This window comes from Eleutherodactylus coqui, chromosome 12 (genome assembly GCF_035609145.1).
Source record: "Eleutherodactylus coqui strain aEleCoq1 chromosome 12, aEleCoq1.hap1, whole genome shotgun sequence".
NCBI lineage: Eukaryota > Metazoa > Chordata > Amphibia > Anura > Eleutherodactylidae > Eleutherodactylus > Eleutherodactylus coqui.
Genome location: NC_089848.1, coordinates 60,625,121 through 60,644,658, shown reverse-complemented (window position 1 = coordinate 60,644,658; position 19,538 = coordinate 60,625,121). Strand labels below are relative to the sequence as shown.

Below are 19,538 nucleotides of genomic sequence, written 5' to 3'. Positions count from 1 at the left end.
GCTGGGAGACTATGTTTTACCAGTGCGGTTGTTAACATGAGGCCTTATTGTAGGGTTTTATTCACGCATCCAAAAAATTAATGGAAGTTATTAAGTTTTATGTACCCCAAATTGAAGCATTGAAAAATACAAGTCCTCCTGCAGAACAACAAGCCCTCACACCGCTCCTCCTGCAGAACAACAAGCCCTCACACCACTCCTCCTGCAGAACAACAAGCCCTCACACCGCTCCTCCTGCAGAACAACAAGCCCTCACACCGCTCCTCCTGCAGAACAACAAGCCCTCACACCGCTCCTCCTGCAGAACAACAAGCCCTCACACCGCTCCTCCTGCAGAACAACAAGCCCTCACACCGCTCCTCCTGCAGAACAACAAGCCCTCACACCGCTCCTCCTGCAGAACAACAAGCCCTCATACCGCTCCTCCTGCAGAACAAGCCGCCCTCTCACCGCTCCTCCTGCAGAACAAGCCGCCCTCACACCGCTCCTCCTGCAGAACAACAAGCCCTCTCACCGCTCCTCCTGCAGAACAACAAGCCCTCACACCGCTCCTCCTGCAGAACAAGCCGCCCTCACACCGCTCCTCCTGCAGAACAAGCCGCCCTCATACCGCTCCTCCTGCAGAACAACAAGCCCTCTCACCGCTCCTCCTGCAGAACAACAAGCCCTCTCACTGCTCCTCCTGCAGAACAACAAGCCCTCTCACTGCTCCTCCTGCAGAACAACAAGCCCTCACACCGCTCCTCCTGCAGAACAACAAGCCCTCACACCGCTCCTTCTGCAGAACAACAAGCCCTCCCACAGCTACACCTACGACCTGTAAGTCCATGGCTATCTGATTATAGTGATGGAACTATACCCGTTGTCCTTAACGCTAATATAGGCTCCTCCCTGCTGGCGTTAAGCATCATGTAATGGGCTACTCCTTGCCGAATGCATAGAAACCCATTTGTGTATGTTTTTGTTACCTTGTCATTTGCTCAGTGAGTCTTCTGTTCAAATACAAACTCTGTTTTTGTTATTCATCAAATGAGGACTACTGCATGGACAGCTGGTAAAACTGAAACTGGAACCACCGTAAGAGGAGAATAAGCCTAGAAATTAATGTTAAAAGTAACAAGAAGTATAGTTGTCCTTTGTGTTTTTGTCTGCAGGATTTTCACAAAACTTTCAGAATAATGCAGAACATGCTGCAGAGAACACAGGGCTTCATTTCTGCTGATCTGTTAGGTAGTCGGCTGAAGGGTGGGACTTGTTAAGGGGAGTGTGGACTAACCATCTTTTTGCCCCACTGTAAACAGAGCATAGGGGAAGGCTCCTGCTGCAGCTTGACAGGAGATTGAGCAAGTTGGCATGGCTGAGCTCCTGCGACACACCTAGCCGTCTCTATGTATTTTTTCATTTTATTTGTGTGAGGCCAGAGCAGAAGTGCTGCCAGGATATTTCTTTCTTTCTGCGCACTTCCTGTGTACAAAAATTTATTTTGCACTCTGAAATGCTAAATATTAGCTCCATAGGTACCTTCTCTGTCAGCTGTGTAATCTAATATGCCATATGTGTGTAACATATCTGTTGGTATCTTTATAGATTTTGTCTTTTGGACATAACTAGTTAGTGCAGGAGAAAACAAAATCGTACTATCATAAACAAGCAGATGGCTCACTAGTGTGAAAGTATTGAATTCTGTGTTATGTAGTAGTGTTGTGTGCATAGCAAGAAGTATGTGCGCAAAGGACGCATTGGAGTGAAATTTTACTAGCAGGGTCTCAGACACTGAGCATGCAGCTTTGTCATAATTAACCTTTGTAATGTTTTACTAAGAGAGACGTATCACACGTGCTGTAGACTTTGAATTGTTAACTTGTTCCTTTTGTGGGGATGCCATACTATATAACCTCTTGCTTTGAAATAATAAAAGAGAAGAGCTTGAAAGCATCACTTGAGTGTTTCTCATTATTCTCTTTACCGATGTATTGAATAATAATTAGGCATACCTGATTGATATGGCTAAGATACCCTTTAAATATCACCTAAATTAACTGACTACTTTAACACTTTCATACCTTTTAGAAGATCTTCTAGTTCAGTAGCAAAGTTGCAATTGGTAAAAGTGGTCATTTGTTTGACTTCTAGGGATTACTTCAAGCCACTGACATCCTAAAAGCAGAAAGTGAAGAAGTAAAGAAAGCATGTAAAGAAATGTCTTCAAAAATTCTTCAGCTTGAAGAAGACCTCATCACTGTGACTCAGAAAGCCATTGAAAAGGAAACGGAATTAGATAGGTAAGGCTATATATTCACTGTGAGTACTGGGAACAGTACCGAAATATGATGGGTCGTAATACTAGTCACCTCGCCTGAAGTAACAGAGCACAAGCCATTGAGCAGTCTTCTCACCATGCACATCAGAATGGATATATAGAAGCACAATGGAGGATATATACTATAATTGGCACAGTGGAAATGTCGAGCAGTTGTCTACAGTAACCAGTGAGGTTTGTGGTTTAATTTTCCCAAAGTCCCTCTGAAAAATGAAAATCTGATTGGTTACCATGAACAGCTATTCCAGCTCTCCTGTATTGATAAAGATTCCTCAATATCCATCAAGCGCCATTGTAGTATTGGGCAAAGTGCAGCTGTAATAAATGGTGTGACGGTCACTGGAGGTACGATGGCAGGATTGAATTGTAATCAGCCCATGTTCTCAATAAAATCGTTGTATAGTGGCTTTTAGCTACTAGAGCCATTTCAGAGCATGATCTTGTAGGGTTATACAGTAAATATCAATGCGAAGTGATTAACACCGGAGGACAGAATGCAGCTTCAAACGGATCTGGTTAAGTTGGGGGCAGAAATTGGCAAATTAGGTTTAGCACTGATAAATGTAAAGTTATGCACATGGGCAGAGGAAATGCATGTCCCCATTAGGGCCCATTTAGACACAACGATTATCGCTCAGAATTCGCTCAAAAGCCATCTTTTGAGCGATCATTGTTGTGACCATCTTTCAGTTTTCTGCTGAACGTCTGTTTTCAGTTCTCGAAATCCCTTGTTCAGCAGAACAGCTGATAAGATGGACCGCACGCTGTGTTCTGCCTGGGGACTGCTGAGAACAGCCGATCGCTTTGGCTCAGCTGTCAGCCCCTCCTGCAGAACAAAAGGAATTTATTCAGAGAATAGCAGGCGGTCCTGTGAATTAATTCAGCTCCCAGCGGCTCACACACTGCTAATTGGTACAGATAGTCCCCGACTTGCGAACATTCGAGTTACGAATTTCGCAAGATACGAACTATCTGTTCTGCACAGTATGATGTAATGCTATGGCATTACATCATACTGCGCAGGGACCGGACAGGCTTCTATCAAGCCTGATAGAAGCCTGTCCGGGCAGATCGCGGTTGCTAGGCAGCCGGGGGCCTTCTGAAAGGCCCTAGGGCTGTCTATGCAGAGCGCCTAGCAAGCCGTGCGCTTGATGGGCACTCTGCATAGGCAGCCCTGGGGCCTTTCAGGAGCTCCCCGGCTGCCTAGCAACCGCACAGCGTCCCGCGATCTCATCGTGGGACGCTGTACGGGCCCCTCTGAACGTCGGGTGCAGGCTGTTTCTTACAGCGGGCACCCGGCGGCAGCAGTTCCGACGAGCCGCGCCGCTCGTCAGAACTGTTAACACTTTAAATACCGCTGTCAGAGCGGTATTTAAAGTGTTAACAGTTCCGACAAGCGGCGCAGCTCGTCGGAACTGCTGCCGCCGGGTGCCCGCTGTAAGAACAGCCTGCACCCGACGTTGTATGGAGCGGGGTCCACCTGCGATCCCCTCCATACAACCATTTGTTCGACTTGCGAACAAAACGGACTTGCGAACGGGCTCCCGGAACGGAACCCGTTCGCAAGTCGGGGACTATCTGTACTAATGAGCATTAGTACCAATAGCAGATAATGCAAGATGACCTCTTAAATGCCATCTTTTGTGCGATCATCTGTGTATCTAAACGGGCCTTTACACACTACATGGGAAACCACTGGGTAACAGTGACATGGAAAAGGACTTAGATTTTGGTGATCTGTAAACTTAACTGGAGCAACCAGTGTCAGGCAGCTGCTGCCAAGGCAAATGGGATCATGGCGTGCTTCAAAAGAGGTCTAGGGGCGCATGACAAGGACATTGCTCTTCCTCTTTGGTGGTCGCTGGTCAGACCACACACAGAATATTGTGTACTGTTTTGGGCACAGGTACTCAAGAAGGGCATATCAGAGCTTGAGGGGGTACAAAGGCGGACAACTAAAGTAATAAACAGAATGGATGAACTACAATACCCAGAGAGGTGATCAAAATTGGGATTATTTAGTATAGTAAGAAAACAGCTGAGGGGCGACCTAATAACTATGTATCAATATATCTGGGGACAATACAGTGTTCTCTCCCGTCATCTTTTTGTACCCAGCACTGTGACTGTAACAAGAGGGCGCTCTCTACATCTAGAGGAATGAAGGTTTCTACACAGACATGGAAGGGGGTTCTTTACTGTAAGAGCAGTGGGACTATTGAACTCTGACGACGTGGTGATGGCGAACTCAATAAGAGTTTGAGGATCTGGATGTCTTGCTTTAGAATATTACATATTACTACTAATTACCTCAGAAGGGTTGTTGATCCTGGGATTATTCCAATGGCGTTGCCAGTGACTGTGGAGGGATCACTGCTGTTAAGCAGGCTAAGAGATACTGACAGACAGTATGTGCTTGTCCCTTGTTGAAGAGCACAGGGCGGTGGATGTGTTGAAAGGAGATAAGTGGTAATACTTAAGTCCCATTTACACGGAATGATTATGGTTCAGAAACGGAATGATAATCGCTCAGTTTAAACACCAGCTAATGAGAATCGTGCACTTCTCGTTAGTCGTTCAGTTTCGGCCGGCATAAAAATAAGCGCCAGCTTGGGCACTTATTATCACATAGGAATGTGAAACGCTGAACGATAAACGTCCGAGGACTGTCTGATTCTCAACGAGCGTTGTGCAGTCTAAACGGGCTGCCTGAGCGCGAACGAGCCTATGGCGATATCATCAGCTCGATCCGTCGGGCATACGAGAATCCGGAAAATGTTGTCCCGTGTAAAAGGCCATTAGGGGGTGCTATAGTAAGAAAGCAAGTTTATTTCTTACTGGAAGCACTGATCTGTCTGACAAGGTGTCAGGTTAATAAATGCTGATTATCGCATGTTCTGGCATCCTGAATACAGGCTGACTCTTGCCGTGTGTAGGTGACGGACCCACTTGAAATAAGACCTATCTTTTTAATATAATCTTAAATCTCTTACTTTTTTTTCAGCCTAAAAGATAAACTTAAAAAAATCAAGTTGGAGCGGGAACAAATGGAGTTTCAGCTAAAGAACGAGAAGGATGAGAAGGAGCTGTATAAGGTAAGCGGCCATGAGAAGGTATAGCTGCCGTGTTCTGTAAGTCAGGTTTCACAGCTGACGTAACTGGTTGATAAGCACATGTTCACGCAGTAAACACATCTGAGGAACACATTAAGGAGATGACGCAACTGCTGCCATTGCCAAACTTGTGGGAATCCGTTCTAGGAATACTAAATCAAGAATGCCAAATGATCGGGCGCTATATGCATCAACGGTATCCTTCATGGCAAAGGACCTGAACGCCTGACTGTTCTACCAACTGCCAGTATATCGTTGGGTCAATATCTGTTATACATACAGCAAAAAAGGGACATTTCGATTCAAGAAAAAGATAGCAAGTATGTGTACTTACTGATATGATATGATATATACAAGGTAGGTGAAAACACATTGTGGGTCACCTGTAGTAGTGGCTGTTCTTCAGTATTTTGCACCTGGTTAAGCTCCTCCTTATGCATTTTGCCTGGCCTGCATGCTGCAGGGGAGGGCAGGTTTTTCGCCTCACTTGTATATATCTATACACCATAATATCAGTAAGTATGGTCGCCTGCTAGGTCTTTCTTATATTTTATATATTATATATATTATATTTATAATGTATATTTTTTTCCACTTTTCAGTAATGTCTGTGACCAAAGGTAAGCAGTAACACCCGTCTGCTGCAGAATGACATCTCTTGCAGGTTCATGTGTCATCCGACAGTCTCTGTAGGAGGCGTCAATCTTGAGCAGATGGTAGGAGGTTGGAGGCGTCGTTGCTCCTAACAAGGAGACACTTAACGGGAGAAGGAATGCTCAGCGAGCGCCGCAAGAGTCATTTGCATACTTCGCTGGAGCAAATAAAAGTGGGTTTTCCAAGCTATCCTTTATTAGTAATGGCAGACACGGGCATGTGTACACACTATTCCCTAGCTCCTATTTAGATTGCAGTGTAAGGAGGTGAAATAATGACAGATTCCCTTCTAAGGGTGTTGTCACACGTTGCTGATTTGCAGCGGATTTTGGTACAGATTTCACCCCTTTAAATTGAATTCAATTGAAAGGGTGAAGTGAGCTGCAGCTCTGCGCCAAAATCTGCTACAAAATCCACAGCAAATCAGTAATGTATGAACGCGCCCGTAGGCTGGGTTCACACGGGGCGGACTTTCCTGAGACTAAGCAACGTAGACAAGATTTGCAAAAATCCCGTTCACACACTACCGACAGTCCGCTGCGGACAAGCCGCGCAGAATTCAAATCCACGACATCTCAATTGTATCGCCGTGTCCACTGTAGGCTCTCTTATCTCTATGGGCAGAGATTTCTGCCGCCGAATACAGGCAGAAAAGCCGCTTCAAGCCCATGTTAAATGGCGTGGGTTTTGAAGCGGCATTTCCACTGCGGAAATCTCACAGAATTTCCATGCGGTCCCACTGTGGGCATTCCACGAGATTTCCGTCCCTTGGGAACCCAGGCTTAAGGGGTTTTTCAGGGAAATACTATTGATGACCTATCCTCAGAATAGGTCGCTAGTAGATGATTGGTTCTGCCGCTCAGAAATCTGTCAGATCCCCCGCCTGTGCCGCTACACTCAGGGGTACGCATGCAGAGGAAGCTGAGTGTAGTAGCTAGTGTTTGAAGCTGCAGATGTAACTTCAGTCAATGGGAGCTACAAGTGCTGGCCACTACACTGCTGCTCCTTACCCCTGTGTGTAGCGGCGCTGACAGCGGGTGCCCGATCGGCTGATCAGTCAGGATCTGGAGCAGTACACCCCAGCCGATCAACAATTGATCACGTGTCCTGACTATAGGTAATCAATAGTATTTCCCTGGAAAACACCTTTAAGTTCTTCCATCAGATTTTTTTTATTGCTTCTGATGGCATTAATAGTGTAGCATAGAGTATTAATCTTGCTGCTATAACAAAATCTTCAGAAGTCTATGGGGTCCGCAGGTCCCCTTTTGGATCCATTGAATGATAGAAGGCAGAATGTTGTAACTGATATGAGGGAAGGCATGATGCCCCAAGTCTGTCTCGTATATTATTATTGTGACTAGTAGATGGAAAACTGACAGGGATGTGACAGATTCATCTGTATAAGGGTGCATCTATGTACATTAATGCAGCTCTTGCAATTTTCAATCCATCAACAGAGTAAAAAAAAAAGTCAAAAGTAAAACTTTTGTACAAATGTTCAGTAAAATCTCTAATAAATGAGTGCTTGACGTATTCTGCAGGCAGCGGCAGCTTACTGGAGAGTGTTACGTTATTAACGGAGGGCTGGCCACACACCTTATGCTGCGTCTATACGTCCCCATAACATAACTAGAACGCCCCTTTACAAATACTACATTTATGGATCGGTTGCCATCAGGCTACAGGAACACGGCTTTTAAACTGCAGAGTATTTTCTCCAATAGAGACCTATAAAACAATGGGTCACGACCTAAAATGATGGGGTGACAGGTTTATATTAACAGTCAGATCATCGCTCTCCACACAGTGAGAGGCACATATGGAACCAGTTACCCTTGGAGACAGCGAGCTTCGGACCGCTCCTTGTGTGAATTGAACAATAGTCTCGTTTCTTTTGTTAGAAACGGCACAAAGTTGGAGAATGTTTTCTGCTCCTGGGGTGGAACTTGCTTCCAGAGAGAGGAAAACCTCAACAACAATTATGGTTTGAATTCTGTAACCTTGGCAGGAATCACATTTATCTCTGTTGTTGTTTGCTTGTGGGATTATGTTTGTGTTTGAAAAAATGCATATTTGGTTAGCTGGTCTAACCGTAATGCAGACGGCGCAGGAGAGGCGGCAGCGGAGTAACAGGAGTACAGGGCTGCCGATGATCTGACCGGGAACGCAAGTTAGAGAGACGTGGCTGTAGATGCTTGCATTGCAAGTGTATGTATTTTTGTACGTTCCCCATTTCCCCATTTAATGTCTATAGCTAGATGGGAAGCATTGCTATAATGCTCACGTGTATCGTAACTAGGATCATATCAGCTCTAACATAGCATTGCATTATTTTAGTGGTACGAGATAGCAGCATTTGTGCATCCTGTGCTATCGTTTTGGGTTTCTCCCACAGTGACTGAGAGGGGTTGGCCCTGAGAGAGAGAGAAGCTCGGCACCGGGCAGGTCAAATACAAAAATGCTCGGGTCTCCCATTGACTTTATTGGGGTTCGTTACTTGAATAGAGCTCTCGAATATTACGAAAAGCTTGACTCGAATAACGAGCACCCGAGCGTTTTGGTACTCGCTCATCTCTAGTCCCGAGCCCTTTGTGTAAATAGTGGTTGTATGTGTGCACTACCCCTCTATTCGCCCTCTATGAGACTGATGAAGATGGCCATGTACAGAGCAAGGCTATCTCAGGTAGTCCTATAGACCTGGGTTTCCCGTTTTCTACTTGTGGCATACCTCAGCAACAATTTTTTTACTCTCACGGCACACATGCAAAAAGAGAAAGTTCTCTCTCCTCTCCTTCCCACAGCGCTCTGGTTGGGAATCACTGATATGGACAGTGAAGGCTGCAATATTGCACATTTGACCACTGCATTCCCTATGTGAACGGAGGGGGACTGCCACTTGTGATTAGTGGGGGTCCCAGCAGTCAAAGCTTTCCGCTGCAGCCTTTTCTTTTTTCATCTTTACCTCCCCACTTTCAAAAAGTCATGGCTCTTATTTTTCCGATGACATGGCTACATGACTGCTTGTTTTTCTACAGGACAAGTTGCATTTTTCAATGGTAACATTTAACGTGCCACATGTGCTAGAACACTTAAAAAATGTTTATAATGGAGAAAAATGGAATTTTTCCTCCAGCGGCGTTCATTCGGTAGAAATGGCATCTGATATTTATTGTGTATTGAGTACAGTTACAACTATACCAAAGTTTTGTAGGTTTTTAAATGTATTTATTTAAAAAAAAATAATTTTGCTTTGTCCTCCTCTTTTGACCCCCTCCCCATACTTTTTTTTTTTTTGGATTGTCTTGTGTGGGAGCTTGTTTTTTGTGGAGTGATCTGCCGATCTTTATTAATACCACTTTGGGGAACATACAACATTTTGAATTATTATTATTTTTTTCTTGGAGATCAGGTAAAACACCTTCAATTTTCCCAGTTTTTATTGCTATTGACAGTTTAATACCTCAAATGTACTTTTGAAATGTAAACCAGAACAAATGAACAAGTTAAGATGAGTAAAAATAAAATCTTAACTTTGTTTCACCAAATTGAAACCAGATAGTTGACTCTTCAAAGTAGCCCCCTCTAGCTGACATAACAGCTATATACCATCGCGGCATTCTTTCTATATTTGTATTCAGATATTATTCAGAAATTTCTTCCCAACATTGTTGCAGAAGCTCCCACAAATGTGCTGCACTTGTAGGCTGCTTTGCTTTCACCCTTCTGTCCAGTTCATTATAAACAAGCTCCATTCTTTGAAGCCTACCAGCGTCTTGTCTTAAGTACTTCTGACATGACCTAGAAATATGTTTTCGGATCATTATCTTGCTGCACTATAAACCTTAACCAACTAGACGTACACCAGAGGGTATTGCATGGCTTATCAAAATTCTTTAGTAGCCCTTTCTGTCCAATGTTCCAGTCAGCATGTGCAAGTTGCCAAATCTGAATCTAGCAAGAAACATCACTCTTCCTCCTCCATGTTTGACAATTGGTGTCAAACAGTTAAGAATCGCACATTCAGGTGACGTCATTCTTGCAGAGGAGGAGTCACATCACGTGCGCCTGACGCTTCACTGTGATGCAGGCGCACAATACATGGAATGCATGACGTCTCCAGCAGCCGGAGCTGAAGAAGTCTCAACATAGAAGGGGGTGTTTTTAGCAGAAGAGGGAGGGAGATAGTCTGGACCACTGGCAGAAGTTAATTAGCCTATCAGACAGTCGGAGGCTAATTAACATACGGTGTGGGAAGCCTTTCCGCGGCTTTATCTAGGGGTGGGAGTCACCGTGCACAGAGGTAATGGTGCGGTTTTAACAGTCGCTCATGCATCAGTATATTGAGTTTAATGGGCATAAATTAGCTGACCGACTTTCTCTAAAGTTGTCCTTTTTTTCATAGGTTCACCTGAAGAATACTGAGATTGAGAACACAAAGCTTCTGACAGAGGTGCAGACATTGAAAAATTTAGATTTCAGTAAAGAAAATTTAATTACAAGCTACAAAGAGGAACTCGGCAAAATGAAGCTTTGCCTATCTGATAAAGAGAAGCTGTGTACAGAACTACTCCAAAACGCCTCAGAGAAGGTGAGAACTGCTAAGTTAAAGGTCTTATGTGTAAGCCGTACTACTACTCTGTGCACCCTCTTTTGTGATTTCTGTTTGGCTATGCAGGACCTCCATATGCATTGCTTCTAGGAAAGAATGACCCTGTACTGCATCATCATGGCTCGCTGTGCTGTTTGTGTAACTACCATTGACTTCCATGGGAGTTGGGAAAGTAAAGTAGCGTGGCCCACTAAGCCCCAGCCACTGCATTCATAGGTCCGGGCGCAGCCAAGACCAAAACTAGAGATGGGGATGGGTCCTATATGTGTCAGACTTTCATGGCAAATTATGTGGGTATGCCATGAAAGCCTTTGGGATGAGCTGGAAAACGAAGTCCAAGCCATGAAAGGGTTTTCCTATCTAAGACTTGCATGGCATACCCACATAATTTGCCAGGAAAGTCTGATAGGTACAGGTCCCGCACCTCTGGGACCCATCCCTATCTTTAGTTCTGGTCCTGACCTCTCCAGACCTGTGAATGCTCGATCAGATTGAGATTTGATATATTTCGAGGCCAAGTCACCTGGCAATTAACAGTGATTCACATGCTCAGGGCCCAGTAAATGTTGCCGATTCCAGTGCAGTTTGCCGGATGGTCTGTTCAATATACTCCAGTTCTTGGTTGCATTTTTGCTGCTGCGCTACTTTATAATATTTTTATTGAACCTTGTAATCGTGAAATAACTTGTATAGCATGTAATTCTAGAAGTAGACATGTAACCTGCATCTGATGTACCAAATAAATAAGAGATCTGTACCATGAGTTTGTATCGTACAGTCCCTTAGGCCCCCTGTCCATGGGCATTGCTGTATCCCGCGGCAGAGCCACCGACGAATCTCCGACGGTCAGCCCTATCTGATAGATGGGCTGACCGCAGAGAATCGGGGCAATTCACAGCATGCTGCGAACTGCCTGCCGCGAGTGGAGAATGGCAATGATTCTCCGCTCGTGGACACGGGGCCGGCGCTGTCCATAGCAATGCTATGGAAAGCTTCACACGGCGTGATTCACTGCCGTGGACAGGGGGCCTTAATATAAGGGTCTTCCCCCTCTCCATTGGGCGGTTGCTGTATCGTTACTTGATGTATTGCTGCTTTTCGTAAACCTCCTCGAATGCATTTCTTTTGTGCTACGCAGGAAGATATCGGCTTTTTAAAACAACAGCTTCGCAAGTTCGAGGATGATCATCAGGCTAGCAGACAGGAGGCTTCCTTAATGTCCAAGGAGCTGAGTGATGCAGTAAATATACGGGATAAAACCATGTCCGACCTTCATACGTCTCGTCTGGAGAATGAAAGCGTGAAGAAGCAACTTGCCACTGCTCTGGCCGAGCTTAGCCTGCGGGATCGGCAAACCTCCTCTAACAGCGTCTCGAGGAAGGATCAGGTAGGCCGCTTCATAATAATGTATATTAGGGAACAGTGTATTTACGGCACATATACTGACCTAAAGAAGGACCTTAGAGACCAGAATAGAATCTCCCTAAGAGAAATTCTGACTTGCATGCTATTGCTTAGAAGACGCTTCAGCTCATGTCTTGTTGTTATAGGATAAAGTGCGAAAGCCATCAGTCCAGCACTCAGAAAATCAGATATAACAGCTTTGTTTCAGTTCATATTAAAAGCTGATCGAGTCACAAACCTTGGAGGGGAAAAAACTACACTATGATGTGTTTCGGACTTAACCCCTTAGTGACTGCCCTATAGTATTTTTACGTCCCGCAGCTGCAGGATGCGTATAGAGGGAGAAAGCGCTGTGTCTGCCTTCCATACATCGCAGATGTCAGCAGTTGGCAACAATCCCGACAAGCTGCGCAGCCGATCGGGGCTGTTAACCCTTTAAATGTCGCTGTCCATTCTAACAGCAGCATTCAGATTCCCCGAACGATGTTCAGAGGTCCCGTACGGCCCCCGCGCGATGAGATCGCAGGCTGTTATGTGGGTGTCATGGCAGCCGGGAGTTTTCTGAAAAGCCCCAGGGCTGTCTTGGCAATATGCCTATCAAGCCATACCTGTGGGGTAGCTTGATAGACTGCTCATTAGAATGCAGTATGATGGCATGCTATTGCATGCCATCATAATGCAGGAGCGATCAAAGCATCACATGTTGTGGTCCCCTAGGAGGACAAAAAGAAAATGTAAAGATAAGAACAATAAAGTTTTACTAATTATTTAAAAAAAAAAAAAAATAATAAAAGTTTTTTAAAAAAGGAAGAAAGAAAAATCTGCTATACTTACAATAAAATGTAAATAATAAAACAAAAATACATATTTGGTATCGCTGCGTCCGTAAAAGTCCAATGTATCAAAGTAATGCATTATTTACGCTGCACGTTGAACGTCGTCCAAAAAAAAAAAATAAAGAACGCCAGAAATGTCCTTTTTTTTTGGTCACTACTTCTCCAAGAAAAAATCTAATAAAAAGCAATCAAAAAGTCGTATGTATTCAGGAACGGTAGCAACGGAAACTGCAGGACGTCCCGCACAAAATGAGCCCTCCCACAATTATGTCGGCACAAAAATAAAGTTATTGTTCACGGAAGATGGAGACAGAAAATAACTTTAAAAAAATTAAATAGCTTTAAAAAAAAAAAATACAAGCAGTACAGCAAAAAACAAACTATGCTTGGTATCGTAGTAATCCTACTGACCTATAAAATAAAGTTATCATGTCAGTTTTGTTGCAGTTTGTGCGCCGTAGAAACAAGACGCACAGAAAGATAGCTGAATGTCGTTTTTGGGGGGTTTCCCCCCCCATTTTTCTCCACTTAGAATTTGTTCACATTAAATAGTACCATTAAAAAGTACAACGCGTCCCACTAAAAAGCAAGCCATCATACAGCTGGATCAATGGAGAAATAAAGGAGTCACAATTTTTTTTTCAAAGGGGGAGGAAAAAACAAAAATGGAAAAAACTAAAAAGCTTGGTCACTAAGGGGTTAAAATGCATTTGAAGCACATCCATTTTTAACTCTGCCGTGTCACTTGATTGGCTTTTAATATGAACTGATATAAAGCTGCTATATTGGATTTTCTGAGTGCTGGACTGACTGCTTTTGCGCTATATGGATCCCACCCCCACCTGTTGAGGCGAGCGTGCCCCTCATACATATTCAGGTAGCGTTCAGGTAGGTGGTCCAACTGTCGGATCTGTCTGTAGGATGGCCTGTGTCTAAGAATACAGGCCCAGACTACAGTCTGTTATAAACAGCAGACCCCTGTGCTTCCTGCCTGCTACTTTCAGGATCGCCTGTGACCTAGATTACGGGAACAGGCTGCCACAAACAGCAGCCTGTATTCTGCTAATGTAGGTCACGGAAGTCTTATTAAATGTAAGCACTTTGTGATCTCCTTCCCTTTTGATGTTAGAGGGTTGGTTTCATCAGAGGCTCCCGGGGTGATCAGCTTATCGCCCTGCTGTTTTGCTTAACAAACGGATACATTTTTTCCCAGGAGAACTTGTGGCCAGACAGGCTTTTCCACTGCAGGGATATTAGCCGTTCAGATAAGCTGCTGTCCATAGAATCCATGGACGAACTGAATCTGCAAAGACGGGAGCCGCTTATGGAGAAGGGTCCCAAACGGGAGCCTCCCATCTATGATGTCCATATGCGCTGTGGACGCGGCTTGTCTTCATGAGACAACTTCCTAGTTAATATTTGTGTTTATGAACTGAACCAACATTTACAGCTTGAAGATGAGAGAAGATTAATAGGATTGCTGTAACGTCTTGAATCGTTATCCTTTCAGCACCTCCACTTTATAGAATCAGGAAATGAAGCCCTTTGTCCTGAACAGACCTGGAGTAGTTCTCATTTAATTTAAAACCTCATAAAAACATATTATTTTCTCTCTAGGATACGGAGAGCTGTAGAGTGGAGCAGGAGCTGCGCAAGGAGGTTGAAGACCTGAAGCTGAGGCTACAAATGGCCGCTGATCACTATAAAGATAAATTTAAAGAGTGTCAGAAACTTCAGAAACAAGTTACAAAGCTCACAGACCAACTTGTAAGTCTACCTGTTGTTTCTCATTACTTCTCTTAGGCCCCCTGTTCACGGGCTTTGCGGTATCCTGCGGCGAAGCTCCGCCCCGGGAGCAGGAGCCGCCGCCGAATCTCCGCCGGTCAGCCCTATCTGATAGACAGGCTGACCGCAGAGAATCAGGGCAATTCGCAGCATGCTGTGACTTGCCCGCCGCGAGCGGAGAATCGCAATGATTCTCCACTCATGGACAGTTTGCCGGCGCTTTCCATAGCAATGCTATGGAAAGCTTCAGAGGGCGTGATTCGCAAACCGCCGGCGAAATCACGACCGTGGACAGTCACCCTTATTTTAAAGGAAGTCGGTCAGCAAACTGCCAGTTCTATATACTGGTGAAGTGGAGAGCAGTGTATGCATATCCTACATGATGGAAATGCAGCTTACATGGCTGAGAAGCCCAACGTTTAGGCTGCCTGTCCATGGGCGTTGCGTTTTAACGCCGCGGGAAAACACTACGGTCACCACGCGATTTTCCACAATAAGCCTATCATGATAGGTGCATCGTGGCACGTCACGATTTTTATGCGCGAGCAGAAAATCGCGTCTGATTTCTGCTCGTGTACATCAGGCTGCGCTTTCCATAGTTATCCTATGGAAAGCATTCATTGCGTTACCTGCGTGCAGATTATCGCCACAGATAAGGAAATGCAGAATCGCCCGTGGACAGGAGGCCTTAATCTCCCCAATGCTGTGATCACAAGTGCCGTGGGCGCTCTGTGCCGAATGTTTCCCCAACTTCTCCGCTCTGCCTTGACAGCTGTAGCTCAATGCGTTTCCATGGGCCGTGTCTAATTGCAGCTCAGTCTCATTTATTGCATTAGGGCTGATCTGCAATACCAGATACAACGATGGGCAAGCATGGTACTTACTACATAACACCTTCTAATCCTGCCTTTTCTAGTGAACGTTGCCATCTTATATCATGTTCTCAATAAGTATCGTCACTTCTGCAATCGTTGTGATTCTTCACTTACAGTTGGCATGTATAATGTACTGAATAGGGATGAGCGAGTATACTCGCTAAGGCACTACTCGCTCGAGTAATGTGCCTTAGCCGAGTATCTCCCCGCTCGTCCCGAAAGATTCGGGTGCCGCCGCGGGGCAGGGAGCTGCGGGGGAGTGCAGGGAGGAACGGAGGGGGGATCTCTCTCCCGCCCGCTCTGCCCCGCTCCCCGCCGCGACTCCCCTGTCAGCTGCGGCTGCCCCCGAATCTTTCGGGACGAGCGGGGAGATACTCGGCTAAGGCACATTACTCGAGCGAGTAGTGCCTTAGCGAGTATACTCGCTCATCCCTAGTACTGAATACATCTGACACAACTTTGGTTTTCTCCTCCTCAGAAAACTGCAGAAAGTCAGCAGAAGGCCGCAGATCTGTATGGGAATTCTGAGGCATCAGCCGCAGATGCTTCAAGCTTTACACCACCAGGTAACCTATTCCCAAAGTTTTTGCCTGCATGTAATTTACTCTTCTTTTTTTTTTTAATAACGTTTTCTGTTTTCAATGATTAAAGGGCCACTCTGGTGAAAATGTTATTTTCATTCATTATGTAGCTGGCCACCCCGTATATACTGTACAGTCAGACCTCTAGATTCGTTGTCTTCTGCTTTCGCCAGTTTCGCCAATTTTTTTTCAAGGCAAAATTTCGCCTCTAGTTTCGCTGGCTGCTTCTTGTTCCGCCGGCAGCTGACGCGGCCCATGTATGCTCCAATCACAGCCATTTATAGATTGCTGCACTGGCCCACATGATCTCGCTGCTGATGGAAGAATGGCTGGGATTTGAGCATCCAGCGCTGGCTGTGATTGGCTGAGCGGGCTGTCACGCAGCTGACTCAGCCAATCAGAGCAATCTCTTGCTGGAGGCGGGGGACTTCAATCCCTGTCATTAACAATATGCTTTGCCGGCTTGATAAGTGCCTGACAGCCTGCACGGAGGTCCGGAGAGTATTGATTTTTTTTCCTCTCAGGTAGTGTAGCTAGGGTGTTGAGTGCTGCCAAAAACGCGATACCAAGGTGTTGCCGCGTTTTTGGCAGCGCTGAAACTGCTTCCCATTCATTTCAATGGGCGGCGCCGGGCTGAAAACGGCCAAAGATGGATCCTGCATTGGAAACGCTACGCCTTGACGCTTGTGTGAACAGCCCCATTGAAATAAATAGGAGCGTTTAGCTTCTTCTGTTAGGCACATCACTCCCACTTGTTTACTGTCACTTATCAAATAGCAGGAAAGTGTAAATTGGGCTTAAAGCAGTTATGCTAAGTTAGAAAATTAGCCCCTAGTCACACAATTGGTGATAACCTTCTAATCGATGGCAGTCTGACCTCTGGGACCTCCATCAACCCTTAGATTGGGGTTCTGAAGGTCCCTGCATGAATGGAAGGTCAGTCGCACAAACACGCTGCCACTCCATTCATTTCACTGGGAGCACCAGTGATGGCAGAGATTGAGTACTCAGCAATTTCCCTTGCTTTCGTTGAAGGGAATGGAGCATCAGCATGCATGTGCGACCACCGCACCATTTATGCGGAGACCTTTGGGACCCCATTGGTGAAGTGAACAGTAAACAAGTGCCTGATCTGCCTAACAGAAGTACACAAGTTGGTAAATCATTCCTGTCCCTAGCAGACGTGATTCTGATGATATGTGGGAGTTGTATATAACCTTTTTCTGTATCCCGCAGCGAGTCCATTTTCTTCCCAATCTTTATCTGAATTTGTCATCAAAGAACAAGTGGCAGACATGAACAAGGAAATAGCCGAGAAAGCAGAGAAGTACCGGAAGTACAAGCAACTGTTAGCAGTAAGTAGTCCCCCATGGCGGAGGCCTAGTGATGGGCCTCCATTGGAACAAGCATCTAGCTTTTGCTTTGTATTTGGGTTACTTTAGAATGGAATTCTATTTTTTAGTATTTTAAGAAAATCAAAGAGTAGGATGCGCTTAGAAATAAATTGCCAAAGGGAAAAGTCCCTACACAAGTCCAAAGGAACCTCCAGCCTGTGCTCCTCACCCCTTCTCAGTCCGACATGACGATTGCCTTCTATGAAGTAGAGGGGTGCAGGGGAATGTAGTGTGAGGGGTAACGTTTTTGGGTTTTTTAGTGGGTAACCAATAATTTATCCTTATGGAAACGCTTTTGAATTGAAGGCACATTTCAGGCCTTCCATGTTGAGATGATGACTCTGATACCAAGAAGCAGACCCATCACTACTATTCTTTTCATTTTGCTATTGCTGTATTTTTCTGACTATAAGATGCCGCTTTCAGCAAGATGAAATCGTGCTGAAAAGTGTCTGCACCTTATGGTCCGGAGGCAAGGGGGCTGATAGATCCAGAGACCGCTGCCTTAATGTTCCGGGAGTGCGCTGATACAGAGTGCTGCCCAATCATCAGTCCCCTCCAGCAGATAACACTAGAGATCACTCTCCCCCAGGGTGCAGGTCCTGCTCTGTACACACAGGGACAGACCATAACAAAGGTCAAAGTAACAGCAGGACCATTTGATGATGTCATAACCATGTGACCAGGAGCTAGAATTTTACCAAACTTTTATGTTAGGATTTAGTGTTAACATAATCCGTGTTTAACATGGCGGCGGCTGCTGCTGTGTGTGGATTTAATATATATGTAGCAGAGCTGTGCGTGGATATAATATATATGTAGCAGAGCTGTGTGCGCGCATGTAGTGAAGCTTTTTCTGTGTATGTGAATGCTGCAGTGCTGTGTATGTGTATAATATGAATTTATGTGCTTACACCATTGTTGGTGAATGAACACACTAGACCTAATGGGAGCTGCCTCTTCACTTTAACCCCATTTTCCATACTAGAACAGCAATGTTAATGACGTCAGCCCCTCCACTTTATTAGACCTCCAGACATATAAATTAGTATGACATATTTTTTCTTGTTTTCTATTGTCTGATCCTGCGTCTTCTAGTCTGAATAACATGGTACCTGTTAACCCTATATGAGAACCAAGCACAATTGCATCAAAAAGCGACTTTGCACAAAGCGAACAACAACTCTACAATCTTTTTTTTGCAGATTTTCCTTTTCTTTTGCAATAGTGATTAATGAATACCTTTGCACAGTTTGTCTTCTGCAGCTTGTACATATCACTGTATACAGACACTGGGGTCCAACGTTCCTCTTACACCGGACAATGGTTGTCTATACGACTGCAGGAGTTCTGACATCACCGCTAAAGTCGTTAGCACTCGTGCAGTGTTTAGACAGACGGGCTTCTTGCTCTATACTGAATAACAAGCCTTCAAACCAGCGATGGTCTTTATGCTGACTTAAGGTCAGCGATAACGAAGAGTAAACAATGTTTTTGCATTTACACTGGACGATTATTGCTCAATTTTGTTAGTTTGAACATATTTTGAGCAATAATTGTTCTTATGTAAATAGCCCACAAAGCCCCATTAACACGGAACGAATGTTGGGCAAAGGTTGCCCGGCACTCATCCCTGTGTGTACTCGCTTCCGTGCTGTTACACAGGAGCGAGTATCATTGGCTCTCTGACAGAGTGGCCAGCAGGGAGGCGGGATGGCTGGAGGAGATTTCATTTCTCGTTCTCCCCTGCCCTTCTTCAGTCACTTAACACAGTGGCCGCTCAGTACTGAACGGCTGCTGTTTACGCTCATTGTTCAGGATTTTATGCAGCCTAAACAATGAACGATGATCAGTACTGACCGGCTGCTGTTTACACTGAATGAACAGCCGCTGTGTTAAAGGGGTTGTCCCGCGGCGAAAGTGAAAATTTTTGCCCTGTTAAAAAGAAAGCATGGGTTAGTTTT

At 45.0% G+C, this 19,538-nt stretch overlaps 1 protein-coding gene across 1 annotated transcript in view; it reads left to right on the top strand.

Moving 5' to 3' along the window:
• The window catches only part of TAX1BP1 (Tax1 binding protein 1), a 121,420-nt gene that overhangs the window by 74,780 nt on the left and 27,102 nt on the right, over positions 1–19,538 (top strand). Inside the window, exons 6-12 of the mRNA XM_066585793.1 lie at positions 2,134–2,282; positions 5,325–5,415; positions 10,493–10,678; positions 11,838–12,086; positions 14,557–14,706; positions 16,078–16,165; positions 17,417–17,535. Coding sequence (XP_066441890.1) covers positions 2,134–2,282; positions 5,325–5,415; positions 10,493–10,678; positions 11,838–12,086; positions 14,557–14,706; positions 16,078–16,165; positions 17,417–17,535 — 1,032 coding nt within the window. The remainder of the gene's footprint in view (positions 1–2,133; positions 2,283–5,324; positions 5,416–10,492; positions 10,679–11,837; positions 12,087–14,556; positions 14,707–16,077; positions 16,166–17,416; positions 17,536–19,538) is intronic.